Source organism: Salmo salar, chromosome ssa11 (genome assembly GCF_905237065.1).
Source record: "Salmo salar chromosome ssa11, Ssal_v3.1, whole genome shotgun sequence".
In the NCBI taxonomy this organism is placed as follows: Eukaryota; Metazoa; Chordata; class Actinopteri; order Salmoniformes; family Salmonidae; genus Salmo; species Salmo salar.
The window spans coordinates 6,512,781-6,531,457 of record NC_059452.1 but is presented as its reverse complement, the minus strand read 5'-3'; the positions used below and the strand labels follow the sequence as shown (position 1 = coordinate 6,531,457).

Below are 18,677 nucleotides of genomic sequence, written 5' to 3'. Positions count from 1 at the left end.
TCTACTATCTGATAGCCTACAGCCAGGATTTAAAAGTAGGTCTGGGTTTTAATAGGATACATTTTCAGGAAAGGAGAAATGTGATTTGCTCTTGTGTTTGAGATGAGCTGGTAGCTTTGATTGATGGGTCATTTTGATGGGTGTGTGTGTGAGTTCAGAAAATTTCCTAAAGTAGTGTAGGTCTGTCTGGACTCCGTCTCTTTAATAAAAGAGGAGGCATGATCGATAGTCTATAACTGAAATGAGCATAACAAAAATGTAGGTATGTCATGATGATCAATCAATCAAATTTATTTATAAAGCCCTTCTTACATCAGCTGATGTTACAAAGTGCTGTACAGAAACCCAGCCTAAAACCCCAAACAGCAAGCAATGCAGGTGTAGAAGCACGGTGGCAAGGAAAAACTCCCTAGAAAGGCCAGAACCTAGGAAGAAACCTATAGAGGAACCGGGCTATGAGGGGTGGCCAGTCTTCTTCTGGCTGTGCTGGGTGGAGATTATAACAGAACATGGCCAAGATGTTCAAATGTTCATAGATGACCAGCAGGGTCAAATAATAATAATCACAGTAGTTGTCGAGGGTGCAACAGGTCAGCACCTCAGGAGTAAATGTCAGTTGGCTTTTCATAGCCGATCATTCAGAGTATCTCTACCAACTCTAGAGAGTTGAAAACAGCAGGTCTGGGACAGGTAGCACGTCTGGTGAACAGGTCAGGGTTCCATAGCCGCAGGCAGAACAGTTAAAACTGGAGCAGCAGCACGACCAGGTGGATTGGGGACAGCAAGGAGTCATCAGGCCAGGTAGTCCTGAGGCATGGTTCTAGGGCTCAGGTCCTCCGAGAGAGAGAAAGAAAGAGAGAAAGAGAGAAAGAAAGAGAGAAAAAGAGAGAAAAAGAGGGAGAATTAGAGAGAGCATACTTAAATTCACACAGGACACCGGATAAGACAGGAGAAATAATCCAGATATAACAGACTGACCCTAGCCCCCAACACATAAACTACTGCAGCATAAATACTGGAGGTTGAGACAGGAGGGGTCGGGAGACACTGTGGCCCCGTCCGACAATACCCCCAGACAGGACCAAACAGGCAGGATATAACCCCACCCACTTTGCCAAGCACAGCCCCCACACCACTAGAGGAATACTTTGAACCACCAACTTATCATCCTGAGACAAGGCCGAGTATAGCCCACAAAGATCTCCGCCATGGCACAACCCAAGGGGTGCGCCAACCCGGACAGGAAGATCACGCCAGTGACTCAACCCACTCATGTGACGCACCCCTCCTAGGGATGGCATGGAAGAGCACCAGTAAGCCAGTGACTCAGCCCCTGTAATAGGGTTAGAGGCAGAGAAATCCAGTGGAGAGAGGGGAACCGGCCAGGCAGAGACAGCAAGGGCGGTTCGTTGCTCCAGGTCCTTTCCGTTCACCTTCACACTCCTGGGCCAGACTACACTCAATCATAGGACCTAGGGAAGAGATGAGTCTTCAATAAAGACTTAAAGGTTGAGACCGAGTCTACGTCTCTCACATGGATAGGCAGACCATTCCATAAAAATGGAGCTCTATAGGAGAGAGACCTGCCTCCAGCTGTTTGCTTAGAAATTCTAGGGACAGTAAGGCCTGCATCTTGTGACCATAGCGTACGTGTAGGTATGTACGGCAGGACCAAATCGGAAAGATAGGTAGGAGCAAGCCCATGTAATGCTTTGTAGGTTAGCAGTAAAACCTTGAAATCAGCCCTTGCCTTAAAAGGAAGCCAGTGTAGAGAGGCTAGCACTGGAATAATATGATCACATTTTTTGGTTTTAGTCAAGATTCTAGCAGCCGTGTTTAGCACTAACTGAAGTTTATTTAGTGCTTTATCCGAGTAGCCGAATAGTAGAGCATTGCGGTAGTCTAATCTAGAAGTGATAAAAGCATTGATAAATTTTTCTGCATCATTTTTGGACTTTTGCAATGTTACGTAGATGGACAAAAGCTGTCCTTGAAACAGTCTTGATATGTTCGTCAAAAGAGAGATCAGGGTCCAGAGTAACGCCGAGGTCCTTCACAGTTTTATTTGAGACGACTATACAACCATCAAGATTAATTGTCAGGTTCAACAGAAGATCTCTTTGTTTCTTGCGACCTAGAACAAGCATTTCTGTTTTGTCCGAGTTTAAATTAGAACATTTGCAGCCATCCACTTCCTTATGTCTGAAACACAGGCTTCCAGGGAGGGCAATTTTGGGGCTTCACTATCTTTCTTCGAAAATTACAGCTGTGTGTCATCCGCAGTGAAAGTTAACATTATGTTTCCGAATGACATCACCAAGAGGTAAAATATATAGTGAAAACAATAGTGGTCCTAAAACGGAGCCTTGACGAACACGAAAATTGACAGTTGATTTGTCAGAGGACAAACCATCCACAGAGACAAACTGATACCTTTCCGACAGATAAGATCTAAACCAGGCCAGAACTTGTCCGTGTAGACCAATTTCGGTTTCCGATCTCTCCAAAAGAATGTGGTGAACGATGGTATCAAATGCAGCACTAAGGTCTAGGAGCACGAGGACAGATGCAGAGCCTCGGTCTGATGCCATTAAAAGGTAATTTACCACCTTCACAAGTCTCAGTCTCAGTGCTATGATGGGGTCTAAAACCAGACTGAAGTTTTTCGTATACATTGTTTGTCTTCAGGATGGCAGTGAGTTGCTGCGTAACAGCTTTTTCCAAAATGTTTTGAGAGGAATGGGAGATTCGATATAGGCTGATATTTTCTGGGTCAAGGTTTGGCTTTTTTAAGAGAGGCTTTATTACTGCCACTTTTAGTGAGTTTGGTACACATCCGGTGGATAGAGAGACGCTTATTATGTTCAACATAGGAGGGCCAAGCACAGGAAGCAGCTCTTTCAGTAGTTTAGTTGGAATAGGGTCCAGTATGCAGCTCGAAGGTTTAGAGGCCATGACTATGTTCATCAATGTGTCAAGAGATATAGTACTAAAAAACTTGAGTTTCTCCCTTGATCCTAGGTCCTGGCAGAGATGTGCAGACTCAGGACAACTGAGCTTTGGAGGAATACGCAGATTTAAAGAGGAGTCCATAATTTGATTTCTAATGATCAGGATCTTTTCCTCAAAGAAGTTTGTGAATTTATCACTGCTGAAGTGAAAGCCATCCTCTCTTGGGGAATGCTGCTTTTTAGTTAGCTTTGCGACAGTATCAATGAAGTTAATTTAGGATTGTTCTTATTTTCCTCAATTAAGTTGGAATAGGATGATCGAGCAGCAGTGAGGGCTCTTCGATACTGCACGGTACTGTCTTTCCAAGCTAGTCGGAAGACTTCCAGTTTAGTAGAGCGCCATTTCCGTTCCAATTTTATGGAAGCTTGCTTCAGAGCTTGGGTATTTTCTGTATACCAGGGAGCTAGTTTCTTATGACAAATTTTTTTTGTTTAGAATATACAGTGGTAAGAAAAAGTATGTGAACTCTTTGGAAATACCTGGATTTCTGCATAAATTGGTCATAAAATTCGATCTGATCTTCATCTAGGTCACAACAATAGACAAACACAGTCTTTATTGAACACACCGTGTAAACATTCACAGTGCAGGGTGGAAAAAGTATGTGAACCCTTGGATTTAATATCTGGTTGACCGTCCTTTGGCAGCAATAACCACAACCAAATGTTTTCTGTAGTTGCGGATCAGACCTGCACAATGGTCAGGAGGAATTTTGGACCATTCCTCTTTACAAAACTGTTTCAGTTCAGCAACATTATTGGGATGTCTGGTGTGAACTGCTCTCTTGAGGTCATGCCACAGCATCTCAATCGGGTTGAGGTCAGGACTCTGAGTGGGCCACTCCAGAAGGCGTATATTCTTCTGTTGAAGCCATTCTGTTGTTGATTTACTTCTGTGTTTTGGGTCGTTGTCCTGTTGCATCACCCAACTTCTGTTGAGCTTCAATTGGCGGACAGATAGCCTAACATTCTCCTGCAAAATGTCTTGATAAACTTGGGAATTCATGTTTTCGTCGATGATAGCAAGCTGTACAGGCCCTGAGGCAGCAAAGCAGCCCCAAACATGAATGCTCCTTCCACCATACTTTACAGTTGGGATGAGGCTTTGATGTTGGTGTGCTGTGCCTTTTTTCTCCACACATAGTGTTGTGTGTTCCTTCCAAACAACTCAACTGTAGTTTCATCTGTCCACATAATATTTTGCCAGTAGTGCTGTGGAACATCCAGGTGCACTTTTGTAAACTTCAGACGTGCAGCAATGTTTTTTGGACAGCGGTGGCTTCTTTCATGGTCTCCTCCCATGAACACCATTCTTGTTTAGTGTTTTACGTATCGTAGACTCGTCAACAGAGATGTTAGCATGTTCCAGAGATTTCTGTAAGTCTTTAGTTGACACTCTAGGATTCTTCTTAACCTCATTGAGCATTCTGCGATGTGCTCTTGCAGTCATCTTTGCAGGATGGCCACTCCTAGGGAGAGTAGCAACAGTGCTGAACTTTTTCCATTTATGGACAATTTGTCTTACCTTGGACAGATGAACATCAAGGCTTTTAGAGATACTTTTGTAATGCAAGTCAACAAATCTTAATTTTAGGTCTTCTGAGATCTCTTTTGTTCGAGGCATGGTTCACATCAGGCAATGCTTCCTGTTAATAGCAAACTCAAATTTTGTGAGTGTTTTTTAAAGGGCAAGACAGCTTTAACCAACATCTCCGAATCTCTTGTCATTGATTGGACTCCAGGTTAGCTGACTCCTGACTCCAATTAGCTTTTGGAGAAGTCATTAGCCTAGGGGTTCACATACATTTACCAACCTACAATGTGAATGTTTAAATGATGTATTCAATATAGACAAGAAAAATACAATAATTTGTGTGTTATTAGTTTAAGCACACTATGTTTGTCTATTGTTGTGACTTACATGAAGATCAGATCACATTTGATGACAAATTTATTCAGAAACCCCGGAAATTCCAAAGGGTTCACATACTTTTTCTTGCCAATGTATGTGTGAGGGCTGATGACAGGTGCAAGTTTTTCCTCTCTTATTTAATGGGAGGAACTGAAGCAAATGCTCCTTGTCATAAATGAATCATCTTGTAATATTTTTGGTAGCCTCCATTATTTCTCTCTCATTAGCCTCTCTAACCACATTGAACAACATATTGTAATGAAAATAGTAGGGAGAGTGAGCTCGCCTGCCGCAGTGGTGGGTGGATCCTCAATCTTCTATCCCGTAGCCCAGCGTGGCATCAACTGTGCCACACAACTATGCTTAAGTGGCAGATTCCATATCCGCGCTTAGAAACACAGGGTTGGTACACTATTGCCAAGGAAGTTATTGTTGTCATAATCATTATTACGTTAATTCAACAAAGGGGAGGGTAATATAATTATTTTCAAGTACAAGGGGTGAAAATATTTTTTCCGTTGGGCAGGGGGGTAAGAATTCATGACAACTTCAGTTGGACCCCTCTCCTCCTAATCATTTTCGAATGGTCCCTAACCCAACCAGATAGATTCTGTCAAGTATCGCGATCTTTTCTCTCTCTCTCTCGCTCTCTCTTTCCCTATAATACACACACACACACACCTTCCTTTGGATGATATACAGTGCATTCGGAAAGTATTCAGACCCCTTGACTTTTTCGGCATTTTGTTACGTTACAGCCTTGATCCATTTTTTTTTCATTTTTTAAATTATCCTCATCAATCTACACACAATACATCATAATTACAAAGTGAAAACAAGGTTTAAAAAATGTTTGCAAATTTAATTTAAAAAAAACAGAAATACCTTATTTACCTAAGTATTCAGACCCTTTACTATGAGACTCGAAATTGAGCTCAGGTGCATCCTGTTTCCATTGATCATTATTGAGTTGTCTCTACAACTTGATTGGAGTCCACCTGGGGTAAATTCAATTGATTGGACATGATTTGGAAAGGCACACACCTGTCTATATAATGTCTCAGAGTTGAAAGTGCATGTCCGAGCAAAAACCAAGCCATGAGTTCGAAGGAATTGTCCATAGAGCCCAGAGACAGGATTGTGTTTAGGCACAGATCTGGAGAAGGGTACCAAAACATTTAGGCAGCATTGAAGGTCCCCAAGAACACAGTGGCCTCCATCATTCTAAAATGGAAGAAGTTTGAAACCACCAAGACTCTTCCTAGAGCTGGCCAAACTGAGCAATCAGGGGAGAAGGGCCTTGGTCAGGGAGGTGACCAAGAACCCGATGGTCACTCTGACAGAGCTCCAGAGTTCTTCCAAGGAGATGGGAGTACCTTGCAAAAAGACAACTATCTCTCCATCAATCCACCAATCAGGCCTTTATGGTAGGGTGGCCAGACGTAAGCCACTCCTCAGTAAAAGGCACATGACAGCCCGCTTGGAGCTTGCCAAAAGGAACATAAAGGACTCTCAGACCATGAGAAAAAAGATTCTCTGGTCTGTTGAATCCAAGATTGAACTCTTTGGCCTGAATGCCAAGCATCATGTCTGGAGGAAGCCTGGCACATTCCCTACAGTGAAGCATGGTGGTTGCAGCATCATGCTGTGGGGATGTTTTTCAGTGGCAGGGACTGGGAGACTAGTTAGGATTGAGGCAAAGATGAACGGAGCAATGTACAGAGAGATCCTTGATGAAAACCTGCTCCAGAGCACTCAGGACCTCACACTGGGGACAACAGGACAACGACCCTAAGCACACAGCCAAGACAACACAGGAGTGGCTTCGGGACAAGTCTCTGAATGTCCTTGAGTGACTCAATCGAGCATCTCTGGAGAGAATTGAAAATAGCTGTGCAGCGACGCTCCCCATCCAACCTGACAGAGCTTGAGAGGATCTGAGGAGAAGAATGGGAGAAACTCCCCAAATACAGGTGTGCCAAGCTTGTAGCGTCGTACCCAAGAAGACTCGAGGCTGTAATCGCTGCCAAAGGTACTGAGTAAAGGGTCTGAACACTTATGTAAATGTAATTTTTTTAATTATTTTTTAAATACATTTTGTCTAACAAAATTGAAAAATATGGTTTTGCTTTTTCTTAGTACTGTGTGTAGGGGGGGGGGAAACAATTTATTACATTTTAGAATAAGGTTGTAACGTAACAAAATTTGGAAAAGGTCAAGGGGTCCGAATAATTTCCGAATGCACTGTAAATATACAGTTCAAGGTGAACAACTGATAGTGGCAAGTGACCATCATTGAATAGCCTATGATAACATGTCATTACATCCAAACCTGACTACTAAGCTACTATTATCTGTATCCCAAGTTGAAGTAGGACTTTAAAAAAAAAAATGCTTCTAACTCTATTTTCTTTAGGCAGAGACACCAAGGCTCTTTTTGCTCTTTAAAGATTCATAATTGATTTTTAACAGACAGAAGGAGATTTAATTTTACATGAGCCAAGACATTTCCTGGCCGACGGGCACAGGGGGAGAAAAGGGCGCCCAATGTCGACCGGCAGAGGAAGGAATCTTTCTCAGATTTGTTGACAATGTCAACATCAAGGACAGGAAAGAGGAAAAACAAAAGGAACCAAAAATAGCCTGTAAAGATAGCTGTATACACTGAGTATACCAAACATTAGGAACACCTTCCTAATATTGAGATGCACCCCCCCCACCCCATCCCCCTTTTGCTCTCAGAACAACCTCGATTTGTAGGGGAATGGACTCTACAAAAGTGTTCCACAGGGATGCTGGCCCATGTTCACTCCAATGCTTCCCAGAGTTGTGTCAAGTTGGCTGGATGTCCTTTGGGTGGTGGACCAATCTTAATGCACACGGCAAACTGTTGAGCGTGAAAAACCCAGCAGTGTTGCAGTTATTGCACCTGACTCCTACTACCATACCCCGTTCAAAGTCACTTAAATATTTTGTCTTGCACATTCACCCTCTGAATGGCACACAAACACAATCCTTGTCTCAATTGTCTCAAGGCTTAAAAATCCTTCTTTAAACTGTCATATCCCCTTCATCTACACTGATTAAAGTGGATTTAACAAGTGTCATCAATAAGGGATGATAGCTTTCACCTGGATTCACCTGGTCAGTCTATGTCATGGAATGAGCAGGTGTCCTTAATGTTTTGTATACTCAGTGTATATCCATGTGTACACATATCTAGCCTATACATAAATGGCTCTGCCTGTAACAGGAAAGGACAATTCAGGTATTTTGGTATTTATTTTATTAGGATCCCCATTAGCTTTTGCAAAAGCAGCAGCTGCTCTTCCTGGGGTGCACACAAAACATGAAACATGACATAATACAGAACATGAATAGACAAGAACAGCTCAAGGACAGAACTGCATCAATTAAAAAATCTATTAAAAAAGGCACACGTAGCCTACAAATCAATACTGGTCATGTGGTTCGACATTTGAATTAGTGCAGTGGTCACATCACCAGGACTACCATGCATTGATATCCCACAGAAGCCTATGGTGTGTTTATCCTCTGGCCCCACATTGTCCACGTTTTGACACTTGTATCTGTTATTGTCACTCTGCTGGTTGGATAAAGATGACTCTATCGATAACATGCAAACTCTCCTCCGTCAAACCATAGGACGTGGTTAAATCAACAAAGCGGCGATGCTTCAGGTGATAACGGTGCGATTCATGTCATTGACCACCTGACTCCATGTCTTGACAGGTCATGGGCGATAACCTCGTGTGCTATTTTAATGTGTGATCTTATTGTCTTATTGTTTTTGCTGATTATCCTGACAAGCTAACGTGACTGGGTGTTTTGAATAAACGTTTTTAAATAAAAAGTGGTGTTATTATAATAACAATAATAATAATAACAGTAATAATATAACCAGGATGTTGTCCTTTAAAAAAAAAACATATTGTGTTGCTAAGGCAACTCTGCATTTGCTGCTCTGTTGCTAGGAAGGCAGTTGCAGCTCTCTATCTCTCCTCTCATCCCTCAACATCCCTGTTTAATGTGTCTCATATCTCATCCAGTGTCTGGGTGGATTTGACTGTTTTCCCCCTTCATTTGCTATGGTAGAGTACACACACACACACACACACACACACACACACACACACAAGGTGGCCATGGTGTGAAAGAAGAATAAAATGAGGGAGATTGTGAGAAGTGTTTACTGCCAAGTCAAAGTTCAATAGGTGCCTTTCATTCCCCCCTAATCCCAGCTCTCAAGGCAGATAAACATTAGCAAATGAGCATGCCACGCTAGTCACACTGTGAAAGGTTCAAGCTATGAGCCTTAAGTATATCGACTGAATGGTTCAAGCTGCAGATGTGGCAGGTAAAGGGTATATAGCAGTATTACTGGTAGCCTGGTAGGCCCACTGTGGTGTTGATGGGGCTGTATTGCTTGGACCACGTCATTGCTGTTTGTAGATGGTTTTTTTTCTGGAGGTTATAGAGGTGAAGAGGTGTCTGAGAATTGAATTGCTTGATTGAATGTGGCTGTGACTGACGTGGTGGCATTCTGTTTTTGGAGTATTAGCATACAGGTTTGAGTGCCCAACCTTTGTGCCCAATCGCATTTGGAGTCAGGCTGGGGAAAGAGGATTCAACAAAAAAAACATTTTTATAAAAACTGTATCAAAGCCCCATCCATGATTTTAAAACCACAGCAATGAAACTGAAAGCAACATAATTACCTGAATATCTTTCCTTCCCTCTCCGTTTCTCTCGTCACGTTGCTTGGGCGCATCTGTCGCCTTGGATTACATTAATGAAAAATGTAATGCAAGCGCATGCGGGCTGCGTCCCTCTGTGTCACCCACCGCCACCCCACGCCATTGAGTGGGAGGACACCCACCTCTCGACTCGAGTGAAAGGGTCAATCACTCATGCATGGCCTCCTGTTTTCGTGCCCGCGCACTGCCATGCTGGTCACGCTCTCCCTTCTCTCTTTTTCTTCTCTCATTCGTTGCGCGCACTCCTCGCCCAGGACTCCTAACTGCCTGCCACCATCCGTTCCTTTTCTCCCCCCCTCCTCCGCGTCAAGCCACGCTTTCATCATCATTTATTTAGTCGGTAATGCTGCTTCTATCCGACGTCACGCTTCGACTTCGTCGCCATCTCCGGCCTCCGCTTGTCGCTCCCCCGAGTGGTTTTCGGCCGCAGAGGAGAGGAGCGGCGGCTTTTCTGGAGATGCGGGCGCCGGACTGCCACTGCCAGCGTTGTCATGCACTTCATTTGAGCTAAAAGGGGCCGAGGCAAGGAGCCCCTCCGTCGGGGGCTGCCCAGAGTAGCTTACCGCGATGAACCTGCACTCAGGGCGGGCGGCTGTGGCCGTGATGCGGATGATGGGCTGTAATAACGGGCGCTTTGCGCGGCATTTTCTCCACAGCGACTGCGTGGTCGAGGAGAAGACGGTGGTCTTGACCAAGAAGGAGAATGAAGGCTTCGGCTTCGTGCTGCGAGGGGCCAAAGGTAAGATTCTACCCTGGTCTCTCCCCCCTTCTCCTTATCCCTTTCTCATGGTTACTGTATATGTAGGCACTGCACATTAAACAAGATAATAACAGCCTATGTATCTTATATGTCTCTATATGATAAAACTTTAAAGAGATTAAAATGGTATTTCCCACCTGAAGTAACCACAGGAACCCCTCCACTCTGTATGTCAGTCACCTATAGCCTACTGTATAATGTAAACAACTTATGAATATATATATATGAGTCTGTCTGTCTGTCTGTCTGTCTGTCTGTCTGTCTGTCTGTGTGAGCGTCAATATCTAGCCAGCCAGACACCACCATAACTGAAGCAGAACACACACACACACACACACACACACACACACACACACACACACACACACACACACACACACACACACACACACACAAACAAAGACTAACTGCACCTCTGTCCACCTCTCTAGAACAGAGGCCCTCATGGGTCCAAATAGTTGGACCTGTTCCGAAATGGACCTGGGGCTTTCCCATCTGGACATGATTTGCATAAATTAATTTTTTAAATATAGAGACCTGTTCCAAACGGACCCAAGGACAACTAGACCCGTTCCGTATAGACCTGGTCAGATCCAGACCCGATCCGAGTGAGAGAAGCAGCAGAAAAGTCCGTTTTTAAACTACTTTATTAACTAGAGTTGATAAAGCGCAAGGAAGAGGGGGTAGAGAGAGGTGAGGCTCTTGCAGGGGCTGTGCTGTGTGTGTAGGCTACTTTGAGTGTGAGTGAGTGACACGGGAGGAGGGAGGGAGAGACAGCAACCAAGGAAGCCGATGCGCTTTATTAAACTAATAACTGCCATAGGTAAGTTATTTATCATCCAATATGATTCTGAGTACCTGTCTTGACTGCATCAAACCGGGTGAATCTAGTTAAGCTTCCTATCTAGCTAGCGCTAGGCTAATTGAGGCAGTAAGCGCTTTCTCATCTTACACAGTTACAAACAACAACAACATTTAGAATATAAAGTAGCAACCTGCCTGTTGGCTCTTGGTAATTGTAGCCTATTCTTCTCCTTTAACCTTTTATTCCGTCACTTTAATTGCATCTTCTATTGATTAATATCTCCTAACTTTTGCCCCACACGGAGACTCTATGACTGTAGCCTGTTTTTTATTTTTTTGTTTTGGGGACCTTTAACGGAATGTGACTGGCAGAATGGGTGTTATATGTGGAGGATGAGGGTTGCAGTAGATATCTCAGATAGGGGGGAGTGAGGCCTAAGAGGGTTTTAGAAATAAGCATCAACCACTGTGTTTTATGACAGGTATACAGAAATGAGCAGTTTACAGAAGAGTATAGAGTGCAGTGATGTGTCCTATAAGGAGCATTAGTGGCCAATCTAATAGCCAAATGGTAAAGAACATCTAGCCGATCGAGAGCACCCTTACCTGTCGATTTATAAATGAAGTGTCCGTAATCTAGCATGGGCAGGATGGTCATCTGAATCAGGGTTAGTTTGGCAGCTGGGGTGAAAAAGGAGTGATTACGATAGAGGGAACCAAGTCTAGATTTGAATTTAGCCTGAAACGTTGATATGTGCTGAAAGAAGGACAGTGTACCGTCTAGCCATACTCCCGAGTACTTGTATGAGGTCAATGACCTCAAGCTCTAAACACTCAGAAGTAGTAATCACACCTGTGGGGAGAGGGGCATTCTTCTTACCAAACCACATGACCTTTGTTTTGGAGGTGTTCAGAATAAGTTTAAGGGCAGAAAAAGCTTGTTGGACATTAAGAAAGCTTTGTTGTAGAGCATTTAACCTCTTGGGGCTAGGTGGGACGCTAGCGTGCCACCCGTGGTGCACTCCATCAACAGCAGGTGCATTTCAAGAGCGGCAAATTTGAATCCAAATAAATGTCAAAATTCAAATTTTTCAAAAATACAACTATGTTACACCATTTGAAAGATAAACATCTCCTTAATCTAACCACGTTTTACGATTTCAAAAAGGTTTTACGGCGAAAGCATAAATTTAGAGTATGTTAGGACAGTACATTTACAAGAGTTGTGTGTAATGTTTTGTCAAGTCAAAGACAGGGTCACCAAAACCATAAAACCAGCTAAAATGATACACTAACCTTTTACAATCTCCATCAGATGACACTCCTAGGACATTATGTTAGACAATGCATGCATTTTTAGTTCTATCAAGTTGATATTTATATCCAAAAACAGCGTTTTACTATGGCATTGATGTTGAGGAAATCGTTTCCCTCCAATAACCGGCAGTCAAGTCAGCGTCACAAATTAAATAATTAAAATTAGAAAACATTGGTAAAATATTATATTGTCATTTAAAGAATTATAGATTTACATCTTTTGAACGCAATCAACTTGCCAGATTTAAAAATAACCTTACTGGGAAATCACACTTTGCAATAATCTGAGCACTGTGCCCAGAAAAATACGTTGCGATACAGACTAGACGTCATGTTGGGGAGATCTAAAATCGAAAATACTATGTAAATAATCCATTACCTTTGATTCTCTTCATCAGATGTCACTTCCAGGTATCACAGGTCCATAACGAATGTAGTTTTGTTCAAAAAAGCTCATCATTTATGTCCAAAAATCTCCGTCTCGTTAGCACATGATGTAAGCCAGCCGGACTTTCGTCATGAACGAGGGGGAAAAATATATTTCAGTTCGTTCAAACATGTCAAACGTTGTATAGCATAAATCATTAGGGCCTTTTTTAACCAGAACATGAATAATATTCAAGGTGGACGAATGCATAGTCTTTTATAACGTATTGGAACGAGGGTACCCAACATGAAGTAGCGCGCCAGGTGTCTAATGGGACATCACCGTTCCATGGCTCTTGTTCGGTCAGATCTCCCTCCAGAAGACTCAAAACACTTTGTAAAGGCTGGTGACATCTAGTGGAAGCAATAGGAAGTGCCAAAATATTCCTAAACCCCTGTGTTTTTCAATGGGATAGCTTTAAAGTCAATACAACACATCAGGTATCCACTTCCTGTCAGAAAATGTCTCAGGGTTTTGCCTGCCAAATGAGTTCTGTTATACTCACAGACACCATTCAAACAGTTTTGGAAACTTTAGAGTGTTTTCTATCCATATATAATAAGTATATGCATATTCTAGTTACTGGGTAGGATTAGTAACCAGATTAAATCGGGTACATTTTTTTTATCCAGACGTGCAAATGCTGCCCCCTAGACCCAACAGGTTAACACAAAATCCGGGGAGGGGCCAGCTAAGTATAAGACTGTATCATCTGCATATAAATGGATGAGAGAGCTTCCTACTGCCTGAGCTATGATGTTAATGTAAATTGATAAGAGTGTGGGGCCTAGGATCGAGCCTTGGGGTACACCCTTGGTGAGAGGCAGTGGCTGAGACAGCAGATGTTTTGACTTTATACACTGCCCTACTTGAGAGAGGTAGTTAGAAAACCAGGCCAAAGCCCCTCAGAGACACCAATATTCCTTAGCCAGCCCACAGAATGGAATGGTCTAACATATCAAAGCTTTGGCCAAGTCAAATAAAAATAGCAGCACAACATTGCTTAGAATCAAGGGCAATGGTGACATCATTGAGGACCTTTTAAGGTTGCAGTGACACATCCATAACCTGAGCGGAAACCAGATTGCATACTAGAGAGAATACTATAGACATCAAGAACGCCAGTCAGTTGATTATTGACAAGTTTTTCCAACACTTTTGAAAAACCGAGCAAAATAGAAATAGGTCTATAACAGTTAGGATCAGCTTGATCTCCCCCTTTAAATAAATAATTATTATGAAATAAATAATGATAATTATTTATTAAATAAATAATAAATAAATAAATATTCTGCTACAAGACCATGGTGCTTGCCTACGGAGCTGTGAGGGGAACGGCACCTCCGTACCTTCAGGCTCTGATCAGGCCCTACACCCAAACAAGGGCACTGCGTTCATCCACCTCTTGCCTGCTGGCCCCCCTACCTCCGCGGAAGCACAGTTCCCGCTCAGCTCAGGCAAAACTGTTCGCTGCTCTGGCACCCCAATGGTGGAACAAGCTCCCTCACGACGCCAGGACAGCGGAGTCAATCACCACCTTCCGTAGACACCTGAAACCCCACCTCTTTAAGGAATACCTGGGATAGGATATAGTAATCCCTCTAACTCCCTCCCCCCCAAAAAAAATATAGATGTACTATTGTAAAGTGGTTGTTCCACTGGATATCATAAGGTGAATGCACCAATTTGTAAGTCGCTCTGGATAAGAGCGTCTGCTAAATGACGTAAATGTAAAATGTAAATGTAAAGGACAAACCGTGGCTGCCTTACAAGCAATGGGAACCTCCCCAGAGAGGAGAGACAAGTTAAAAAGGTCAGAGATGGGCTTGGCGATTATAGGGGCAGCAACTTTAAAGAAGAATGGGTCTAAACCATCTGACCCAGATTCAAATTTAAGGATTTCCTTTAGCACCTTGGACTTAGTGACCGCCTGCAGGGAGAAACTTTGTAGCGGGGCAGGGGAAAAAGAGGGAGGAGCATCGGGGCTAGTCGCGTTAGAAGGTGTGGGAGATGAGGAAATGTTGGACTGGCAAGGAGGCATGGCTGAGTCAAATAGGAATCCTGACTTAATGAAGTGGTGATTAAAAAGCTCAGCCATGTGCTTCTTGTCAGTAACAACCACATCATCATCTTTAAGGGACATGGGCAGCGGTGAGGAGGAGGGTTTATTCTCCAGGTCTTTAATCGTTTTCCAGAACTTCTTGGGGTTCGACCCACAGAGAGAGAACTGCTCCTTAAAGTAACTAACTTTGGCCTTCTGGGTAGCCTGAGTGCACTTATTTCTCATTTCCCTGAAGGAGAGCCAAACAACCTGAGTATGCGTGTGCCAAGCCTTTCGTCAAATGCAATTCTTGAGGTGGAGTAACTCTACAAGATCATGGTCGAACCAGGGGCTGAACCTGTTTTAAATTCTAATTTTCTTTATGCGGGCGTGTTTGTTAACAATATCACTGAAAATATAAAAAAAGATGGTACAGGCAAATTCGACAGAGGGGATCAAGCTGATTCTATACCAATTGACAGAGGCCGCTTATTGCCACTTTGAAGACTTATGATTGTCAAACAATTGCTACACGCGCCACTCTCGTGAAAAGCAAAGAGCAGAAGGATAAATTATAAAAATGCTCTCTCTCTACTGCAGCAGTCACGTTCGGATCTATATGGGTCCTTCTGGACAAGTCAGTCAAAATGACACATACCCGATACCCGTGACAATCATATCAGATCCTACCCAGACCATTGACATTATTTTGAATTCTGGATCTCGGGTATTCGGGTACAGGTGGATCTGTGAAGACCGCTACTCTAGAGCACACACTCACACATCAATATCAACCTGCGTGTAGGACATGTTGTCAGGACATTAGTGCGATTGTCCACACGTTGATATTACACCACCCACTGATGCTGTCTAAAAATAGCCCGCTGAGCGGCTGTTTTGGTTTCTATGATGATTACAGCCATGTCATAATCCGCACTGTCAAACGCTGCGAGGTGGCATTTTCTCATTGATCTGCACTGTTGAGAGGTACATTTTTAACTGTCTGGACATCCTTGTTTTTAGGGGGGGGGGGTGGAACAGACAGGGATAGAAGAAGAAAGTGACAGAGAGAGGAAGAGAACAATTTAGCCTAAAAAACAACAAGCCGAATGTACTTGAGTTGTTCTGACACTGCCATCACCCAAGGGAACTGAGCCAGCCCTCTTTATCCTCTGGCACTGTGCACTTCACACACACTCTAATGCTCACAAACACACACAACGGAAACACACAAAATCGCACGAAAACACACACACAGACACACAATGCACCCACTCTCACATAAAATCACAAATGAATGCTTGCGCATACATGCACGCGCATACACGCACACGCATGTGTGTGCACACACACAGTGCCTAGCATCTCTCTTACAGTAAGAGGGTGATGTATTAGAAGTGTCACTTGTCACCATTGGTTTCTGGCTGCCACGAGGACACAATGTGAATATCACTGGCCAGTGGAAGGTGGAAGAGAGGAGAAGAGATGGGAGAGGGGAAAGAGAGAGAGGGTGACAGGCGATAAGGGTGAAGGGAGGGAGATGGGGGAGATGAAATAGACAGCAGTATAGGAGATGGGAGAAAGAGATCTTACTGCCCCTACCACCAGAGCAAACCTTGTGTCTCACACACACACACACACACACACACACACACACACACACACACACACACACACACACACACACACACACACACACACACACACACACACACACACACACACACACACACACACACACTGCCATGCATAGACATTAGGACAGCAGTAATCTAATCTGGCTGTGTTGATGACAGCACAGTGTCTGCAGCCTTCCACCTTATTGAATTGGCAATGACCTTTGTGGTTTTATTGGTGATTAATGGATTATCTCTGCTTGTCTGTCGTTTGTTTGTATGTCTGCTGACCACAAAGTCAATGCTAAACCCTGTTGAAAATAAAGCTCTTTGTGTGTTTGTGTGTGTGTGTGTGTGTGTGTTCGTGTGCATGTGCGTGTGTATAGATCTGGAATGGGGCTAGATCTCCATAGACTCAGTATTGAGGAGGGGAGTGGTGTTCAGGATAAGGTGACCCACTTACCTTCTCTCTCTCTCTTTCTCTCCCATAGCGGACACGCCCATCGAGGAGTTTACTCCCACCCCTGCCTTCCCAGCCCTCCAATATCTGGAGTCGGTGGATGAGGGAGGAGTGGCCTGGCAGGCGGGGCTTAGGACCGGGGACTTCCTCATTGAGGTAAGTGTGTGTGTGCGCGTGCATGCATGTGTGTGCATGTATGCGCTTTTATGTGAGAGTGAGTGCATTGTGTGTCTGTGTGTGTGTTATTGTACGATTGTGTGTATCATACTACTATTCACTTCCTGTCCCTAACAGAGTTCTTTCTTCCTGCTGCTAGAAGCAATGAGATTGGTTGTAGAGATCCATTTTGGGATGAGTGAGAGCTGATTGGTGATGATATCTGTTGGCGCTTGAGTTTTGGTTCAACTTGATCTTAGGTCCCTCTTTACAGACTGCTATTTACCTGGTATTTATTTAAAAAGCACAAGCTAGTATGATCATTATGTAATAATAATGTTATAATTAAATGTGTCTTTGGGATTATTACAACAAGCCCGACTTTGCAGCTTTTGATACCAGGTAGTTAGCACTTGTCCTGTTTCTGCTCAATGCTTTGAGTTTTGGAGGGCTTTTGGATCAGACCAGTGATTCCCAAACTCTGGGTCAGGATCCACCACTAAGTTAAGGGTAGTTCCCTGTCTGGTGGCAGATGTGATTGTGTCCAGTAGCATTGGTTTGTTTATTGGTGGTGAAAGGCTTTAGGTGGGTCACAGCCAAGGATGTGGTGGAAAAAAACTACATCCAGGTAGTGATAGCCAGCTTAGGCTAGCATCACACAATAACATGGCCTTCCTGAGACCTGAAGTACTGTTTTTGTGGGTACTTTTTGGGGTCTGTTTTTGTGTTCTGTTTTTTTGGGATAATGCTTATGATGGTGCTGTTTGAGAATTGTTTTGAACATGGTTGTGAATCCCTGTTGGGCTGCGTGCACACTGTATGCGTGTGTAACGAGTGCGAACACTGCAATTGTAATCAGTGCAGTGCTGTGGTTGGGGTTTGTCTTGGCTCTTGCTAAATGGAGCATCTCTCCCTCGCTCTCTGCCTCCATCTCTATCTCCTCTCTCTCCCTCACTCCTCTCTCATGAGCTGTTACACACACTGCCCCTATCTTTCCCATCATCTCTCTATTACAGCATCTTAAACACAGATTACCCACTGGGCAAAAACTGGTTGAATCAATGTTATTTCCACATAATTTACACCCCAAAAATCAATGTGATGATGTTGCAACAATGTGGAAAACTGATTGGATTTGCAAAAAGTCATCAATGTAAGGGCATTTCGTATTTTTTCCACCCAACTTTTAACCTAAACCTTTTTTTATACGTTTAATTCACTTTAGTTGACAACTCAACCAAATGTAAATCAAACTAGACGTTCAACTGACGTCTGTGCCCAATGGGTACAGCATCCTTGGTCTTTCTTGATGTGAGAGGAACTAGTCATGGTTTAACTCGTCATCATTCTGCAAAGTTGGTATTGAGAGGCCTCCTTTACAAGCCATGGAGGAAA

The 18,677-nt window shown here is 43.4% G+C and overlaps 1 protein-coding gene across 1 annotated transcript in view; it reads left to right on the top strand.

Moving 5' to 3' along the window:
- Positions 1–18,677, top strand: part of LOC106561908 (SH3 and multiple ankyrin repeat domains protein 2) — a 271,718-nt gene that overhangs the window by 177,003 nt on the left and 76,038 nt on the right. The window contains 2 exon segments of the mRNA XM_045688948.1: positions 10,358–10,440; positions 17,158–17,282. Coding sequence (XP_045544904.1) covers positions 10,358–10,440; positions 17,158–17,282 — 208 coding nt within the window.